Raw genomic sequence first — 20,397 nt, 5'->3', positions numbered from 1 at the left:
GAGCCTGGGATTTGTAGTCTTGAAATCAGCTGACCTGTCTTAATCCTTTAGAGGGATTCCCTGGCAGAAGGCATGCAGTGTCAATTTCAGTAGCTCTCTATGTGATGAAATGCCCCATATGTTTTTTACAGAACACAAATTCTTTCCTGGATAAAAGCAAAGCCTCTGTATATTCAACAGAACTGGTCCCCTGGCCTTTCATTCCAATTCCTTCTCACTTCCCTCTCCCTCCCTCCCCATCACATGGCAGCCTCCTGAGGGAGTTCTGGATACAGCATTGCTGTTGTTGGCAAAGGAACCTTGGAGAAGCAGACCTAGTGAGGGGTAGGAGCTTGGCCAGGCAGCAGGAAGTCAAGCTCAAGGGCTGAGTTCCCCAGCCACGTTGTTCCAAAAGCTACCTTTTCATAGTTTTCAAGGCAAAATATTTATATGATGGTTGTTATGAAATAGAAATAGTATGTGAAACCAAGTCCACAGAAATGCAGTCATCCTTTGAAATCTAAGGGGATTGGTTTCAGGATCCCAAGGATTCTAATATCCTTGGATGCTGGAGCTCTTCATACAGAATAGCACGGTATTTCATAAACTCTATGCATTCTTCCATAAACTCTAAGTCATCTTTGCATTACACATAATATCTAATGCAACATAAATTCTGTGGAAATAGTTGTTATCCTGTACTATTTAGGGAATAATGACAAGGGAAAATAGTCTGTACATGTTTAGTAGACATGTAATTATTTTTGGAGTATTTTTAATCTGCAGTTGGTTGAATTTGTGGATGTGAAACCCATGTATGCAAAGAGCTATTTCATTTCATTTTGTTTTGTTTTTTATTTCCCCATCAACTGGTGCATTGGCCTGACAGTGCCTTGGCTTGGGTTGGACAGATGATCTTCTTCTCTGGTGTTCTGAATCCTCCAGCTCTCATGTAGTCTCAATTAGGGGTCCCCTGTGTGAGGACACACACTTTGATCATTATCCACGGATTCAATAAACACGTTCAACTTCATCCAGATATTAGTGATGCATTAAAATCATGATCATTTAAAGTTCTATTAAATTTCTAGTGGCTGTTGACCATATCTGAAACAATAGATATTGAAAGTATGACTCCTGTCATGTTGGAGTCGATATTTTCACACCCCCCCCTCCCCCCGCACACAATGATCTTGGGCTGGGAATGGTTCTGAGTGGTAGAATGCTTAGATAGCATGCTCCAGGGCTTGGGTTTGATTCCCTAGCAACCCCCCACCAAAAAAAAAGATGATTCTCTCATTCATATGTTGTATCCTAATCCTTTATGTGAAGATATTTGGAGGTAGGGCCTTTGGAAGGTGATTAGGTCTTCAGAGTGGAACCCTCATGAATGGGACTAATCTCCTTATATAAAAGACCCCAGGGAGCTATTTTGTGTGTAGCGTGCATGGGAACACAGTGAGAAGGTACCATTTATGAATCAGGAAGCAAATCCTTACCTGCCTTAATCTCAGACTTCCTAGCCTGTAGAACTGTCAACAATACATTTCTATTGTTTATAAGCCACCCAATCTAAGACAATGTCCTGCTCCAAACGGCTGTTACAGGCTTGCTGTGCCCTTATGTGCTTGGCTTGCAATCCATTAGATGGCATAAACTTCCCAGAATTGGTACAGAATGGTTGAGTGGAGAAAATACTGGACTAGCAGTCAAGAGGACAATGAAACTGTTTCTTGGGGGCAATGAGTCAACTAGATACCTGTGAGTTAACTAGGTGACTTTAAGCCTGGGCATTACAGGGGACCAAATGCCAGTCCCCGCTTAGCTGGAATTCATACAGCGGACAAAATGCATAAGATAAAAAATGGAGACCAGTGCTGTGGAACAAACACATCTCAATTCATTTCAGTAGATAAGTGGTCTGGAAGGTGCTCTGTGTTACCCAGGGAAGGTCCTAGGGTTACTAATGCTGTGAGTGCCCTTAAGGCATCAAGGACTTTGTAGGTATTGTTCTCTTTCATTATAAATATTGGAAATGAAAACGAGCTACCTAACAGTGAAGCAATTTGAAACAAGTTTCTTCTTGGGCAGAAATAAAAAGACTTTAAAAATCTACATGGGGCATAAAATCATGGCATGGGACTAAAAGGAGGCCGAGTTCTTCTCTGCTGGAGTGTCAGGAGGTTGCTACCTGGCTTAGAAGGGCTTGGTGAGTGTTACAGCGTAAAGCGTAATGAATGAGGCTCATCCTAGATGGCCCTGTTTGCTTTGCTCTGGTCCTTGGACCAATTATCAGTGGCCTTGGCTGTCTTATGAAATCCTTTAGGACAGTGATGGCAAACCTTTTAGAGCTTTCAGTAATAACAAGTAGCCCACTGCAGCATGTAGGTTCACCACCAAAAATGACTCCAAACATCATCAATAACAATGCAGAACCACATCAGATTTGCACCTTTTGCTCTACTGCAGCAAGTACATTTGAATAATTCTTAATGGTACAAGAGATAAATAGAAAACTTCCTCCAGGAAAACCCTTTGACCTGTTGGAGAATAAATAGGAAAGTAAAGTCCTCATTTCTGAGAGAAGGCACAATTTATTTAGTCAAATTATTTTACAACATAGTCTCCATTGACAGTTGTCAGCTTAACACTTAATATAGTTAAAAAAAGTCAACGATTACCTGCAAAATTATATATATTTTAATGTCTAAAAATAGATTGCATATATAGAGCAGGAAAAATCCCCCACCTACACAAGGGAAAGTTTGGTTGTTCTGTTCTGTGTTCTGTTCATTGCTGTTCTGTTATTTACAAACATGTTCAAAGCATTAAAAATTTAAATGGATTTCTTTGCCTTGCTTGTACATGCCTGTTAAATAACTGTACCAGTGCTTCTCTTCCTAGTAAGTCAGTGACTTAAATGCCCTGTTTTCTTTTCAGCAATAGTCACATTATGCTTTTTAAAAACCAGCTATAAAAACGTACAAATAGCCCAAATGTACAGATTGACAAAAGATGTACAAATTACATTTAAAAAAATAACGATGATTGATTTTATAGTAAAGTTGCATTTGTGACCGAGGTCAACTCGTTTCTTTATTCTTTTTAATTTTTTATTTACTTTTTAATACTGTGAGATATAGCAAAATAACTCTGCATAATTTATACAGTAAGTTGCCTTTTGATTGGTTGACCCTGGTCGGATGGTCTGACAAACGCACAGCGCTTGCGAATCTGTTTGAGTTTAGAAATCCCTATGACTTCTCAAAGTTCTGGGACTCACTGTCACTTTAAAAAAACGATATTTAATTCTCTTTCAGGAATGTTTGTATTTGCATGAGACTCTCAGTTCATGTTTTGACTATTTCTGGACAGAATGGTCAGGCAGGGTGCACACTGCCCAAGAAGGGTATCTGCAATGCCCATGGCATTTTAAATACACACATATACACATGTTCTTTCTTGCAAATTCCAGTTGGGTGAAAACTTCACTGGTCTTACAGCCAATGTTCCAGTTGCCATCCACTGAGTTAGGACCTCCTAAAATAAGACTATAAGCCTATTGCCTCTGTTTCCACTAAATCTTAAACCAGACCAGGATTGGTTATGTCTGGGGTTCATTATTGTATTGAATCCTACACAATAATAAAACCCGTGTGTTAAGAAACTGCTTTGGTCATAAAAATATAAAAAAATTTACAGCTTCTTTCTCAGAACCATGATATAAACATCCCAGTTATCTAAATGTTCAACCCAAAAGATGACAGGAGACCGAGAATCCAAAATGGCATACTGGCCCATGGAATGATCTGTCTCTTTGTTCAGGTAGAGGAAGCAAGAGTTACTGACATAAAAACAAAAACAAAAACTGTTTTTAAAGAACAAATACAAAGGTTCTATCATCAAGAAAGAACATCCAGTTTTGTTTGTTTTTTCTTTTCAAGGTCTCATATGTCCTTTAGAGTCCAAAATATCCAGGAAGAGTAAGGACTGGGGCTTCAACTGGAAGACCACCGATAGTTAAGCTTCTAGTAGTAGCTGCCTAAGTGTGAAGGCACGTGGGTGTTAGGATGGCGGGGGACATTGGGGTTGGGGTAGATCCCACCAGTGGGGGAGGTCCAGTATTGTGACGCTGCTCCAAAGAAGCTGGAAGAAGTGACAGGCATGGAGGATGGGTGGGGAGGGACAAAGTTCACTTTCTGTTGGTGGGTGTGGTAGGAAGGCATGTAGGAAATATCAGAAGGGTACTTGTACATGGACGACTCAGTCGGATGTGGCTGCAGAGCCTGGGCAATGCCATGGAAGTCAAATTTATAGGCATATCTTTTGCCATGCACTTTGGTCATAATGTTTTTATCATAGTAATATCGAAGGGCCCGGCTCAGCTTGTCATAATTCATGTTGGGCTTGCTCTTCCGCTCCCCCCAGCGCCTGGCCACCTCGTCGGGGTCTGTCATTTTGAATTCTCCATTGGTTCCCTCCCAGGTGATACAGCTGGCGTTGGCACTGTCGGAGAGTAGCTCAAGGAGGAACTGCCACAGCTGGATCTGCCCACTTCCTGCAGGCAGTGAGGCAAACAGGAGAAAAAAGTCTTTGAGCCTGGAGAAGTCAGAAGCAATGTGCTAAGCGTGGGGATTCACTTATTCTTTGAAAGAAACCCTTTATTTCTTTTTATGTTCAGGATCACCTTGACAACCCGTTCTTAGCATTCTTATTTAACATAGATGCATAATCATGTATTATAGGAAGCCCTTCTGGACCTTGTCATGGTCCAGAGGAGTCCACATTTATAACCCCAAGGAAAAGGTACTGGAATTCCAATAACTAATTCCAATCTACTGCTTCTGGTGCAACTCAAGGCAACAATAAAGACACAAATACATATCTGTAGTTGTGGGGAGCCAAGAGGGTCCTACATCCAGTTAGAATAATGACTAACCAGAACAAAGGCCTCGACCCAGGGCCAAACCTGGGTTTTATTAATTTGTGGAGAGGGGAGTGGCTCAGGGATGAGTAACTGAGAGAAAGGCAGGAAGTATGTGAGCGCTGTGAGCTGGGCTGAGTGGAGGACTGATAGCGCCACTGCAGTATGCAGAAAGAGAGAGATATGTAGAAAGAGTAATCTGCATATCACAGATTGAATAAGTATCTCCTATTTGGGGGTTGGTGCTTCGGCTTTGATGTCTGGTCTTCATCCTTGAGACTCATAGATTCTTCTCCAGCCTCAGACTCAGCCAGCAGTGTGATATCACGCAGTGTGTTCGCATTCATACTACTTGGGAGCTAGAGGTGGGGCATCACTGACCTGCTGCATTGCTTTAAAGGCTACACATCATCACCTTGGCTAGACCCATTTGCACTTCTTCAAGCCAATTGAGGGGGTAAAGAAATATCCTAGCCAGTTCTGTCCACATCAATACATGGAAATAGAGCCAAGTTTAGCCAAAATGGAGACAAATGTTCTTTTTTCAAGGAGAGCTGTCCTGGTGGTCCTCTACAGGATATGTCTGGGTAGAGGTGCTGTTTCCATACATGTGTACAATGTGATGAAGAATCAGGGTAGTCAGCATGTCCATCACCTCAGACATTTATCACTTTTCTGTGATGAGAACATTAAAAATCCTTTCTTCTAGCTAGTTTGAAATATACACTAAATTATTGTTAACTATAGTGCTTGTCATCGAGATGGGCACATTAAACAAGGTTAGATCTTAAGAGAATTTGTCTCAAGCCTTAGTAGCAAGTTCCTGCTTTTACCGAAAACCAGCTTCATGTGATCCCACATGGTTTGTAAAAAAATATTTGCTTCTTCTGAATCGCTGTCTGATCTGTTTAATAATAAAGTCTCCAAGTGTTCCCTGTAAGCACTAGAGCATCAGGGTCATGGCGAAGCTGCTGGAGTCACAGAGAGAAGGCGCTTCACAGGTTTTGGGTTGACTCAACCTGATTATTTCCCAGCAGAGTTCTAGCTTTTGGCTATTAGCTCTAAGTTCTACACAGCAGAACTTCGGCAAGGGGGAAATAATATGAGATGTTGGGTGGTTTCTATGTTGTCTGGGCAAGATGGTCAGGGACTAAAGAACAGGCAAGGCTGCACCAGCCACATTCCATTCCTGCAATGGAAGATATATGGGCTTCACTACTCCAAAAGGTCTGCAGCCTAAAGATCTCAGGGGTCTTGGTTTAGCAGAACTCACCTGAGAGTTATTTTTAATAATAAACCCTAATTTGTTGTCAAATTCACTTGTATTATCTGGAGATTTTCTGGGATGTGCTTCTTTGAAAAGGTCAGGTAACACTAACTCTTTCTGAAATCAACATAAAAACACTTTGGAAATGTTTATTCACTTGTGCCTTTCATGGGGGAAATAACTGAGAGCTCATTGGAATTGTCCCCTCCCCATCTTTCCCCACTGGAACTTTGATCTGTACCATTTATTGCTAATCTAAATGTCAGTATAAGACATTGTGCTGTTATGTTTATTTTTGACAAGCACCCTCAGGAACAGACCTTGCCACCTGGTAATAAATCCCGATACCTTGTTTGCATGCTAAAGAAATGGGTGTTAAGCATGTGAAGGAAAGAAGCAAAAGAAGAGCATATTTCTTTCCAGTCTGGTGCCTAGATCAAGAACACAGGTTTTTTGACCTCAGGAAGCTACAGAACATTCTGGAAAGAAAGGCTTGTAGGCCAAGGTAAACTTACCAGGGTTGGCTAGTCGACTGCTGGTTGGACCAAGGATCTGATATGGATCTAAGGAAGACACGAAAGGAGGTTTGCTTCATTGTTGTTAAAAAGTAGACAGCACTAACAATAACAAAAGCCCCAACATTTATGCTTGTATTTCAATAGCACAGGAATGCTTGATTTCAGAAAGCTTTACTGCCTTTATCTAAAGATCTCAAAGATCTTGATCTCAGTTATATCTGAAACAACAAGGAATCAAAACAACATCATTTTTTTCATATTTGGTTTGTAAAATTCGTAGAGTGAATTGAAGGGTCACTTATGAAATGGGCTTGAAGAATGTCTCATGATGAGTACTGCTCTATTTAATACTAAAAACATTACAAATATCTGTTTTTCTGATGGAGCGTGAAAACCACATGGCTGGAAACCAAGCAGTATGGGTTCCAGCCCTAACTATGCTGTCAACTAATTTTTTTGGCAGTCAGAGTATCAGTTTTTTCATCTGTACAACGAACAGGTCAGGCTCCTGCCCTCAGTTCCCTCCTACTACCAAATTCTGTGATTTTAAGGTTGGAAATATTAACACCAATCAGAATTTGTATTTTTATCTATAAAATCATTATTTTTAAATTCTTGGTTTACTAACAACTTTGCAATTGTTTAGCACTTTAAGAGTTTGCAATATCAATTCAGGTGAGATTCATCTTTCTTGCAGTTGAAGATATGGCAGAGAGCTGGATCTCAGTTTTGCTCTATGGTCAAATCTTTTGCACAGTTTGACTTTTTTTTTTTTTTTACAATTACCAGCTGCAATATTAAACAATTCAATATGATTCTTGGATTTCTAATTAGACCATTAACTCAAAGAGTCTTTAAGGCCAGTTAGTCCACTTTTTTCATCTGCACTCTTTTTATGGCATAAAACATTATTGCCAGGTGATGTATAATTGTGCTGTTGCTGGTACCCCCATGAAACTACATCTGCTTATATTTCACAGTCAGCAGGTGTTTTCTTTACCTTCCTATGCAATGTACTCTTGTTCTGTCTTGGGAGAAGGTTGAGTACCATGTGTGCCTATCCCAAAACAAATGGCTACTTCAAAACTTAATCCAAGCCAAATCATGTGAAGAAGATGAGATGGAGCTGGAGCTTAGGCACCATGGCTGTCATCAGATCTATGAAGGCATTTACATAGCACTTTGCCTCCCAGACAAAACTAGTTTGCCAATGGGGAAGTTACTGGGGACTTTGGCTCCGTGAAACTGACCCAAGTTAGGTGGTCAATTCCACCTGACTGTACATATTTGAGCAGAGGTGAGGGGAGTATAAGACAGAGATGCTAGAGAAGGTGTTAAAGACTTAGTCAATAAGCTCCATCTCAGTACTAAAAGTTTCTAAATCTATAGCTTTAAAAGTTCTTCTGCCTTAGTTATTTAATAGATCTATGACATGGTGAGTGTAGTTTTGAAAGTATGTTTTGATGAAGCATAAAAGACTTGGACAGAAACTTGGAAGCCTAGGGTTATAGCTTTATTTCTCTCATATAGCAGCCATGTGATTTTCAGCAAATCCCTTTATCTCTCTGGGCATTAGAACAATTAATTTTTAAGTTCTGTTCTGTTTTGATTAACAAATCTCTGCCTTATCTCTGTATCTGTTCCTGACTTCACAGATCTATATATAGCAAGCCAAATACAGACTCATTTTCTAAGATAAAAGAGACAACATATGTGGTAGAATTTTCTCTTGGTATCCACAAGTGATTGGTTTAGGACCCTCACAGATACCAATATTTGTAACTCTCAAGTTCCTATGTAAAGTGGAGTACTGTTTGCAGAGAGCCTATATATTTTCAGTCATCTCTAAATTACTTATAATACTTAACACAATGTAAATGCTATGCAGCTACTTGTTATACTCTATTGTTTAGGGAATAGGGATCAGAAAAAAAAATATTCTCCATCTATTCAGTACAGACATAATTTGTCCCATAAATATTTCAGTCTTAGGTTGGCTGAACTGCTGCACGCAGAACCCACAGTTATGGAGGTCTAAGTGTACAGAGTCCAAATCTTCCAGCAGGGAACTATGTGGAACATGCAGCTGCATAAGCACAAAGAAGAGATCATACACTGGGCTGGTACCTGGCTGGGGCCGCTGCTCAGTGCTCTTGCTCATGGTCTGTGCCCCTCCAAGGGGAGGACCTGTGCAGGAGAAAGGGGATATGGTAGACGAGTTACCAACCATGGAGGCTGACATTTGCCCTTCAGGAGATGGAGGTGCTTCTGCCCAATCACTCTCATTGCCTCCTGTGTTCATTTGATTTTGTATAAATTTACCAGGGATCTGCTGTGTGCCAGCTCTGTTCTCCATGCTGGAGACTCAGCAGCAACCAAGCATTTCCTGTAGAGCTTATATCCTAATGTGGAGCCAATGCAGAACAAAATTTTTTTTAAAAGAAAGTGATAGGATAGCATGTCTGCTGAGCCTGGGGCTATGGAGCGCAGTTTAAAATAGGACATTCAGAGAGGGTGTTACTAAGAAGGTGACACTAAAGCAAAGGTCGTCTGCTTCCAGGGACCCCACCTGTTGTGGGTCCAACTCTGCAGTACCTCTCTCACACAGCCTCTCCTTCCTACTGCCACTTCTCTATCTAGGATCTGTTTTCTCTTTGCCTGGCCTCTGGCTCAGTCTGACCGGCAGGCACCTCCCCCATTTCTCTCTTCCCACTAACTCATCATATGCTCCACTGGCCAGAAACTTTCCTGAGCCCTCACTGCCTCGGAAAAATTATCTTCACAGTCCTAATCACAACCACTTCCTTACCTTTCCAGGCTTCTTTTCTATCGTATATCCTAAACTCCAGGAATCTGCGGTCCTCACTGACTGTCAGACATGCCAATCTGGATGTCCTCCAACCTTCCCAGGGCCAGGTTCCCCCTCCCCTTTCAGAGCTAAGTAAAACAGGAGAAGGTCTGCAAAGCCTTGATACCACCCAGAGGTTATGTGTGTGCCAAATTTCTCTCTCCTGCCTAAGGGACCAACCCAGGTCGGATTCATGTTTGTGAGCCCCACAGAGCCAAGTGCTGTGTGCAAAATAGAATAATGAATACATATAACTAGGATGGATGCTGATTATTGCTTGGGCACTAATTTGTAATGCCAGCCTGTTTCTTAAAAGAATTCCCTGATTCATCCATTTATCCATTTGAAGTTTTACTTCTTTTTTCTTTTGGGAGGGGGGTACTGGGAATCGAACTTAGGCCCTCATGCTTGCCAGGCAGGTGCTGTGCCACTGAGCTAAATCCCTGCCCTGATATTTTACTTCTAAAGACAGCAAGATTGGCACATCCTGGCTCAGGAAGCCAAACATCATGCTCATTTCTTATTCCCTTAATGGGAAACACTGGGTGGCTTCAACACATCCCATCTCACCACTTGGTGAACACACTGACGTCTCTAACTCCAGCATCTCTTCATGAGCCTTGCATGAAAGGAGGAGACAGTCAACATTCTCACTAAGTCTCATCAAATTGAAGGAAAAAACTCATCAAAGTTTGTTATCCTGACTTAACTAATAGATCCAAATCCAATGTTTCATTCATACAGAAACTTGTTCCAACAAACCTTCCAACTTTAAAAATTCTAAAACCAAGTGCAGCGAAACGAAGCTCAACTATGTCTATTACAAATGGAAATTTCATACCATCTTTCAAGGAGTGGGTATCATGGACAAAGCTGTAAATTAAACATTTTTTTTTCTCTTTTGCTGCTGGGGGCTAAAGGCAGGGCCTTGGGCATGCTAGACACATGCTCTACTACCAAGTTATACTCTGGAGCCCCTGAAGATGAACTCTTATATGAGTTCAAAAAGCATGAAAACAAATGCTAATCCTATTCTTTATCTCATGACCCCATTCTCCACCCATCATCAAAAAATACTTCCTCTCAAGAATGGTTTGATATTTACTTACTTTTGTTGAGGCCAGAATTCATGTTACTGCCCCATCCTCCTCTCCTGACTGAGTCATAAGAAGGGTCTAATGAAAAACAACAAATAGGGAGACATTAGCTTTGTCTGTTTTGCAGAAAGCTTACATGAAGATTATCTCTTAGTGGCCAGAAGAAATTAAATTTAATTCAACAATAAATTTTTAAGCATCACTAAATTCCTGAGGTATACTCTTCCCCTAGGGTTGGGGATGGGGTAATAGAGGAAATATTAGCACTGATTTTGAGAAGAGTTCATTCTTATCTAGGAGCCAAAGTCTTGGAAAGAACCCTGAACTTGAAGCCAGAGGGTTGACTCAAGTTCATTCCCTGCCATTATTTGTTCTGAGAGCTTGGATGAATTATAAAACCTCTCTGAGCCTTAATAGTCTTTAGTACGGAAACAAAAAATTACAGAAAGAATTATCTACCCCCTGGGTTGTGCTAATGGTCAAGTGAGATAACACATATAAAGCATTTGTAAAACTTTCTACAAATAAAAACTAACAAGGTTAGTAAGAAAAAGTGTATGAAACCACGCAGAATGAAGTCCTTCAAGCAGCTTTGAAGAGTGAGGAATGCTCAGATGAAAGAGCCCGTGGGAAGTGTCTCAAAGCCTAGGCGCCTGACTTTCCTTGGAGGCCTACCCAAGCCTCTTATTTTAGTGTGCGGTGTTGTGAAACAATACTAAGAGGTGTGGCGCATCCCAGGCTGCTGTAGGGCTGTCGGCCCTTTCCAACAAGAGTGAGTGGATGCGGGTAAGGCCTGATGGCTACAGAGAAAGGAGAAAGGCCAGAGATGCGGGCTGGAGATGTGGCTGGGAAAGGAGCGATGGAGTCAGGAGTCCAGGATGGAACTGGGCACAGTCATGCAAGCCTGTAAGCCCAGCACTCGGGAGGCTGGGGCAAGGTAACCATGAGTTTGAGGCCAACCTGGGCTGCATAGTGAGTTCTAGGTCAGCCTGGACTATAAAGCTCCTATGTAGGAGGTGGTGGGAATGAGTGATGGAGAGATGTTTCCTGCCTGGAAATGACTAGAGACTAGAGGCTTGTTTCTAGATTGTCTTGAAGAACACTCTATGAGCTATGGTGATCTCCAGCCTTTCTTGAAAGAATCCACATGCTCTATAGCCATACTCAGAAATTGGTTAACTAACTGGTTGGAGACTTCCCTCATTTCCTTTCTCATGGTGTGACTCCCATTGAGAAATGGAGTAGGAATAGCAGAAGGGTTTAAGGATACAGAATTATAACTTTCAAAGTCTTTCCATGAACAACAAAGAAACCATAAAAACCATCAGAACAAATGGAACACAAACCTCATCAAACAGCAGTCTGACAGGGGAAACTCAAACCATCCCCTACGACCTCTTCTGAGCCTCTCAAACAAATTAGAATAAGAACTGGGAAGATGGATGGGTGCATCCGATGGCTTGGTCTCATTCTTACTAGCTAAGAAGAACCAAAAGACAGGGACAATTTTCTTGTGGAAAAATCCACGTGCAGATGCACATTCCTCATAGCTCTGGAAAAGCCAGCTCAGTTTTTAAATTACAGTCTTTGGCAATTGGCATGAAAAGCAAAACAGAAAGTGGGGGGTGGGGAAGGAGAGAAGGGCAGGGAAGGGGACAAAGAGACAAAATTCTTTTAAGCTGTTTTTATTTTTGACTTTTTTTCTTTCACAATTCCTACTGAAAATAGATTCTTCTTGCTTCAGAACAAATCAAGCATGTGAGAAGTCAACTTGGTTATGAGTTGGAATGAGTCCGAGAGCTCTGTGGACATTTTCTGAGAGATCTGGGGAGGTCTACCGAGGGTGTGCAATGAGATATGCAAAAAGAAAGGTGAGAGTTGTCAAAGATTCTTCTATGGAATGGGAGAGGTTGCTAATTTGGTCTCCAATGATTTAATGGAGCCCAACATGTGTATTGTATTGTATGCTTGGACACAGAGTAGAGGTTAAGCACTATGAAACAAGTTTCCCATATGGCATTATAACCAAGGTGGTTAGGAAACGTAGTCTTGTGTCCGAAGTAAAGTAGAGCTATTGAAAGCTACTGGAGATTAAGGAGGGAGCATGAGCGGGGTGGAGAGGCCTTCATGGGGACCGTGGAACTGGAGAGTGACCTTGTTGGCCAGAAGAGAGTGAGAAATACAGACAGAAACAAGGCAAAGGGGAGAGGAATAATGTCCAGTGTGTGAATGAAATAGAGAGATGGAGGAAGAGAAGAAGTGAGAGCTAGGAGAGAGGCCATCAAGATGGAAGGCCATCAAGATGGAAGGCCATCAAGATGGAAGGTAAGCAAGCTTTGTGACTTTGTGACTCAAGCATGGAAGCCAAGGACATGCAGTAATACCAGGAAAACAGGGTGGTAAAGAATGCACTCAAGGTGAGTATAGGACATACAAGAGTGCCAGGGAAAGGAAGCCACTCTGGAGGAACAGAACAGAGAGCAGAACTGAAAGTGACAAAGAAGCAAAAGGAAAAAGAAAACCATGACAGTCCAGGAATTGGTGTGTGTCACCTGAAGTATGACTTGATTTTTCTGGCTTATTGCACAGATTAAAATCTGTCTCCAATTGTTCTAATCAACTTCTCTACTCCACCATTCACCTGCGGAAGGCTTTAACCCTTCTTTAAAGCTGCGTCATAGCTATCAGAAGAACCATGTTTTTATAGCCCATATTATGGCTGCCATTGCTATAGCGGCCACTGACTTTTAATTAATGCTTCTTCCTATTCTTTTGTTCTGGCTCCTGGCACAGAGCAAGCAAACAAATGTTCCAAGAACAGGAGAGAATTGTTTCTCTCCAACAGTGGGGGGCTGATCACCAGATTTTTGTGTAACTCTAAATGACCAACCATGATTTAAAGCTGGGGCCTCATCATGGAAGTGGCATGCAGCTCCATCTTTTCTTCTGTGTTTCAGGCCTGGGTAGAGGGTGAGGATTCTCATGGGTCAACACAGGCCTAAAGCATAGCAAAAGCCTAGACGTCCCTGGCAACCATATTGTGTTCTCTTGTAGGTGAGAGGAAGAAATAGAAACAAATAAGCCACCCAGCAATCAGCCTGAGCTGTGTCCTCACTGTGAAGCTGTAGAGCAATAACTGGTCTGGCCAATGCTGAGAGAATGCATGGGACAGTGTGTAGATTGACAGGAACAAAGATTACAGGCCCCTCCCCATTTGCTTTCCCATTCCTCTCTATTTGCATGGAAAATCCCACCACCGGCAACTGAAATACAAAGGAGAGCCTATGTCCATTTACTACAGAGTTTAGCAAATGCACTCTAGGGAGCACTGGAGACATCTACTCAATGTAAAAATAAAATGAAAATCAGTGTTTTTGGAGCAATCCCTGCTGCAGAGACAAAGCATGAAGATGGAGAAGGCCAATGCCAAGAACTAAGCTATGGCATTATGTCTGAGAGGTCTGAGGAGCCGGGAAAACTTACAGCTGAAATGACATATTCAAGTAAACACTGAGCACAGCACTTAGCACAGGACTGGCCTCAGTAAAAATCAGCAATCAGTATTAGGATTTGCACCATTACTATGTATCTAAGAAACAGACCTGGAGACATGTTGGCCAGCCTACCAAATACACACTACTTCCTCCTCCTTCCCCTCCTCTCTCTCCACCTTACCCTGCTCTACTTAATATTTTTCACTTCTTGGCTAATTTAGTCAAGACTTAATTCGTGCTTGTGGTCTGCATCCCCTAGCTGAATGCCAGATCCCCAAGGACAGGGAACTTTGTTGTGTCCTGTGATCTATCCAACCACTAAGAAAAGTGCCCAACACACAGCACACAATAAGTATTTCTTGCATGAATGAGTGGACTGGGTCAATATTTTCTCTTTTTTGCTAAGTATACACCATTCGTTTTACTGTTCCCTAGGTGAAGAGAATCCAGGCTTCTAAATGACTTCTCCCTACTCAGCCACAGCTTTAGGTGACTGAGGTCTGGGGTGATGAGGACAGTAGAGACTATGTCAAGCCTGTGTTGATTTCCTTGGCGTGAACTAGATAAGAGCCCGCCTACTTTGAGGTATAGACTAATAGCTTGTTCCCACAGGAAAGTCAAGGACTACATGCCATTCGCACAAGTGGCTTGTATTTTATTTATAGACAGGCATCACACAACCACGTCTCAGGAAACAGCACATGTAATATAGGAAAGAGGTCCCCTGATGTTCTATCACCCAGTGTCGTTGTGACTGTCTTAGTTTGTGTCAGTACATTCTATGATGCTCACCAAGGACGAAATCACCTAGCAAATGCATTATCAGAACGGATGTCACTGTTAAATAGCACAGTGTCATTGCTAAAATGAGGGTTCATTATTTTTTTCCTACTAAATGTGATGAAAGTGAAAACTCAGCAGTGTGTTCAGCTCTGGTACCAGACACATAAGCAGAAACATGTCTATAAGCAGTGTGGAAAAGCTGGATTGAGGGCTAACCCAGAAGCTCCCATTCCTAAACAAATACCTCCCTCACTGAGCCTGACGCTTGCTGTCTGTTCCAGCTCTCAGCCCATTTGCTGTTCAGTGTGGCATATGCAGAGTTCTCTGGTCTGTGCGCTGAGGTGTTCCTGAGTGTGGTGCATGGCGTCTGCATTCTGAGAACTGGCTTCCAAAAGACAGCTTGAAGTGCAGCCAAAAGACACAGTTCAAAAAATGTTCCTGTTCAGACCAGCTTGAGGCTTGATGAGCTCAGAACTTCTCTGTGGTGGCAGGTGGCTTTATCAGCAGAAATTCGTGCCCTGATTCTGACAAACTCACTTGTTACTTTAGTGAAGGCTGACACCCTCTGGCTTTACGGAGTACCGAGATGAAAAATTCTATTGTGATTCCTTTTCAAGAATCACCAAAGGACTTTGCTTGGGGTTTCTGGTTTCAGGCAGTCCTGAGATCATTTTTTTTTTTGCCAATGCAAAGAGATCTGAGTACTGTTCCAGAGAGCAGGGCATTGCCAGCCATTGTGGAGATTTCAGGCTCCTGTATAGGATGCCTTGAACAGTTTCTCCATTATGCAACGCTCAGCATGGTTGAATTTGACACTAAATGGCCTCTTGGATTCCAGGAGAGCCTCCCAGGGTAGAGAAATATGAGCTTGCAGATTTTTTCCTGTAAGTCCCTGTTGGAAAGGAAAGGCTTTTGCTGGACTTGACCCTGGCACAGACATACCAGTGTTAACTCACTTTCTGTGTGAAGCCTTTAAACCAGTCCAGGAAAGATGGCCAAATGTCTTAGGAAAGGTGGTGCCTTCCGCCTTGATACCCACAGCTAGCTGTCTGAAGGCCAGCGTGTCAGCCAGCATGTGGTTCTCTCCTTTGTCATGACCTCAGCCCACAGCCAGTGAGGCAGATAGCAGCATACAGAAGCCTCTCTTTCTGTGCCCTAAGACATAAGGCTTCTCTCTCAGTGACTTGGTGGAAAAAGATGCATTTACCTTGAACCTTCTCATTGAATTTCTGGTTGCTGCTGAGAAAGCTGTCTGCTCTGAAGCTAGTTTATCCTGGGCAAGCCTGTCTTCTGAATGCAGGCCCTTCAGCCAAGGGTTGGGCAAGGCTGTGCACGCTCAGGGTGGAGCACAGACTTCTGGTCACCAGATCCAAACCTCCTTTCCTGAAAGAGTGAGGGTGCTGAAGGAGAATGCTCCAGTGAATGAGGGCCTGAAACCCTAAGCCCTCAACTTCCAAGAAAGAGCCAAGCCCAGCAGGAGGAAGATACACCACCCAGACTCTGACAGGGAAGAACGGAATGGGCCAGCCGTGGTCTTTGGTGTTGGGCCATAAGATTAGGACAAGTAGCAGTGGAGGGCTGGACCTGGTGATCCTGAGAGCCATATTTCTATCTAACAGGCTGTGTCTATGAGGAGGAGTGGGCTCTGCTGGCTACCAAACCAACTCAGGGTGCTTGCTGTGGACCATCCCCTTGAAAGCCTGCTGTGATGTTGAACTGCCCCAACCCACAGTTCTTTGTCTGACGGTCTCTGCCCTTGGCTCTGCTGAGGCCACTCCAGTCCTCTTATCTGACTTTTCAACAGGGGCAGCCCACTAGGAAGCAAGGAAGGCTTAAGCTTCCGGGTTCCATCCTGGAGATGTCTGTTCTCTCCGGAGGGCCTTGTGCCTACTTTGGTAGCCATAGGGTGGCCCTAGGTTCTAGGCCCGGCTCTGCCATTACTCAGTTGGGCACTCTTGTCACGTGGCCCTGTCTTTTTCAACCTCAAGTTCTGCTCTTCTGAAAAGCGTAAACAACAGATCCTTGATGGTGTTGCTGTGGGGATCAAATACACACTCAACAAACGGCAATTTAAAAATGCACATGGCACACATCTAGTCCATTATATCTTTCTCGTACCCCAACAATGCTTATTATGGCACAATGAGGTTAAAAAGCTCTGCAGTAAGAAGGAATCTCAATGTTGTTTTAATTTGCACTTCTCTGGTGATCAGAGATGGTGAGCATCTTTTCATGTAGTCATTGGCCATCTGTAGTTCATTGAAAAAAATCAAATAATAACAAATGCTGGCAAAAAGGGAGAAAGGGAGCCTTCTATATCATTGGCGGGAATGTAAACTAGTACAACCACTATGGAAATCAGTGTGGAGATTCCTCAGAAAACTAAAATTAGAAGGTCCATTTGAGCCAGCTGTTCCTCTTCTTGGTATCTTCCCTCCAAAATTAAAGACCTTAGAGCACAGTGATACATACATACCTATGTTGCATGACAGCTATGTGAGGGGAGTATAATTGCTATGTTTATAGCAGCACAAATAGGTAAATCTTAGAAATGGCCTATATATCCATCAACTGATGAATGGAAAGCAAATGCAGTCTTTATACATAATGGAATACTACTCAGCCATAAAGAAGGATGAATTTGAGTGATTTTTAGGAGAATGTATGCACTTGGAGACCATAATATTCAGTGGAATAAATCAGACACACAAGATTAAATATCACATGGTTTCTCATATATGAGAAATCCAAAGTATAAATTATTTTTAAAAACAACCCCCCAAAAGACAGACAATAGGAAAAAGGAGATAAAGCTTTTATAAACAAGAAAGGGATCTGGAGATGCAAGGAAAGAGGAGGGAGGAGAGAGGAAAGGGAATAAAAAAATTAAGATATGGTAAGTACTTGTACCCACTTTCCGAGATAAATGTAAACCTTATATACTGCAAACATGTGTTCAGTTTTTCTTTTCAAAAAACTCATCCAGGAAGTCCTCGGAAAGGAAAAGAAGCCTGAGAATCCTCAGGGAGAAGGACAGTGCCATTCTGGTGGCTCTGGGTCAGTGATTCCTAAATGTGAATAAAGCATTGTTGTCCTTCATAAGAGGAAGTAGACTTTCCTGGACCCTCATTTGAGAAACAAGGCCTCAGAAGACACAGGGTGGCACTCTGGGCAGCCTGCTGGGACACAGAGCCCAGTGTCCTCCAGCCTTTCTTCCTCCCTCACGCTGCTCTAGTGCCTGTCCAGCTGCGCTCAGGGCTGAGTCCCCCTCATTCTACAGCGGCTTCCCAGTCCTTGCTTCAGTGGAATTTCATGTCCCAAAGAGCTGCACAGGGGCTGGGGATTTAGCTCAGCGGCAAAAGCGCCTGCCTGGCAAGCGCAAGGTCATGAGTTCGGTTCCCGGTACCAGAGAAAAACCAAAAAAAAAAAAAAAAACCAAAGAAAAAAAAAGCCAAAGAGCTGCACAGGAGCCTGGCTTCCACCATGGCCTTATGAGGAGGGCACTATCCAGGGCAGCCTTTGCTCAAGCTTAAAACTCACAGGAGAAAGAAAAAACATCCTGGATCAGGTTTCCTTTGCTCAAAGGTCTTGTTCTGGAATCCACACAGCCCCTCCGCCTCAGAACCAGCCCTGCTGTGTGCAGTATAATAGGGCAGTGTTTAAGACATTGTGTGAGCAGAGAAGAAGAAAGATGCATGAGCAAAATGCTCGGGAGAAAGGATGGCTTTGAAATATGAAGAACGTGGAAAGGTAAGTGGCACATGTGCCAGACACGGCCTTTCAACCATCATCACGCAGTGTCCTGAGGAGCCTGGGTCCTTCACTCACTCCATCTCTCCTGTGGTTCTGTGTCCAAATGACACAGAGCTCTCATAGCCCCATTTATTTTGATAAGGCCCTCCAAGTAGGATTTTGGGGGCTTAGTGGAAATGCAATGCACACTGACTGGATTAAGTGGGTGTTTGTCAAAACTCCCTCCACGGCGGGTGCAACTAAGCCACAGACTTCTTTCATCAGCTCCGCCATCAGATTTAAGAGGACTCCAGGTAGGAAAAAGAAAACAGCCTGTAATCTCAGCACTCAGGAGGCTGAGGCAGGAGGACTGGCATGAGTTCCAGGCCAGCTTAGGTTACATAGTGAGGCCCTGTCTCAAAAATAATCAAAAAGAAAAAGAAAACATGACAGCGCACTTAGGCAACTGGACATGAGAAGTAATGCGGGGTGCTCTGTGCTCAGCCCCCGCTGCCCTGCAGAGACTCCTGCTCTGACAACCATGTGGAAATACTCATGTGACGTTGCCTTCCTTCTCCTGAGCCCTGCAGGGGACCATCTTTTTTTCTGCCACAAGGGTCGGCTTCAGTACCCTTTGCTTTCAGAGTTCTGCAGGCCAGGGCTGCTGGTTGCATTTATTTTCCTTGTCTTGTTCAATCTTCTGGTGCCATTCTCTGTGTACTTACCTCCTTTGCTACTTGAGCACCTTTTAGAAAAAAGAGACTATGTTTTAATCACCTTTGTTTCCCTATAAAACTAGATCCTGTCCCCCACCAGCTGATTGAACTTAACATATCCCACCACACATGCACTTATTCAAGGTTTTGTTGAATGGCTGCTGTGGGGTCAGACACATTTATGTGCTAAGAATACAATGGCCAGACAAACATTCTTCCTCCATGGTGCTTACTTTCAAAATGAACCATAAACTACAAGATAGATGAGAAGATGAATGCTGAGGAGAAAAGACAGCTATGTGAGGGGAGTATAACTGAAAATGTATAATTTGAATAAAGGCTTGATGTGTCTAATACGATGAAAATAGAGCTCTACATGGTTCCACAATTTTCTGTTGAAAAGTCCTGGTTGACCTATACTGATATCAAAGTCTTTCCAGAAAGGCCATTCATTCTTATTAGTTCTTTACCTAATGAGAATCTCTTTATGTAGAAGGACAGCATAATTAGCAAGAAACTCGCAGCATCTCTTGGATGTTTGCATGAGGGACAGTGAAAGGTGACAGTCTATTAAAGAATTAACCAGTTTTGTATACTTAGAATGAAGGTGATTTCCCCACCTGGGGTCTGAGGCTCAGACTGATTTAGAATTGACATTCCACTCAAGAAACTCAGAATTTAACACTTCCTAGAATTGGTCTTTGGACCCGTGGCTGAACTGGTTTTCAGGACAGGGTAAGTCTCTAGAGTCCACTTGGGGGAAGAGGACAAGTGAGGGCATCCCGAGGGAACATTTTGTTTTGTTTTGTTTTGTTGTTTTGCTTTGTTTTTCTTGCCTGACAAGTGACCAAGAAAAGCTTTGGTCTCCGAGGTCCGCACCCACATATCAGAAAGAGGCACAGTGGTTGAGAGCAAAAGAACCATCATTCTTGGAAGGTGTGGAATGTGGTCTTACTTATTATAAAACCAGAGGCTCTGTTTCAATCCGTAAGGGACTTGAGACATTATCTAAGCCAGACATGCAAATTATCACGGGCCT

The 20,397-nt window shown here is 42.8% G+C and overlaps 1 protein-coding gene across 3 annotated transcripts in view; it reads right to left on the bottom strand.

Moving 5' to 3' along the window:
- Positions 1–2,553: 2,553 nt before the first annotated feature.
- Fli1 (Fli-1 proto-oncogene, ETS transcription factor) overlaps positions 2,554–20,397 on the bottom strand; it is a 119,792-nt gene continuing 101,948 nt past the window's right edge. For all 3 annotated transcript variants that reach the window (XM_013511152.1, XM_013511153.1, XM_005378532.2), the window contains exons 6-9: positions 10,646–10,711; positions 8,816–8,875; positions 6,686–6,733; positions 2,554–4,537 (exon numbers count right to left, since the gene is read on the bottom strand). In XM_013511152.1, coding sequence (XP_013366606.1) covers positions 4,008–4,537; positions 6,686–6,733; positions 8,816–8,875; positions 10,646–10,711 — 704 coding nt within the window. In that variant the 3' untranslated portion in view covers positions 2,554–4,007. The remainder of the gene's footprint in view (positions 4,538–6,685; positions 6,734–8,815; positions 8,876–10,645; positions 10,712–20,397) is intronic.

The sequence above is a fragment of the Chinchilla lanigera genome, unplaced genomic scaffold (genome assembly GCF_000276665.1).
Source record: "Chinchilla lanigera isolate Chin_1 unplaced genomic scaffold, ChiLan1.0 scaffold00011, whole genome shotgun sequence".
Lineage (NCBI taxonomy): Eukaryota > Metazoa > Chordata > Mammalia > Rodentia > Chinchillidae > Chinchilla > Chinchilla lanigera.
The sequence above is the reverse complement of the archived record's forward strand: the minus strand, read 5'-3'. Positions and strand labels throughout refer to the sequence as shown.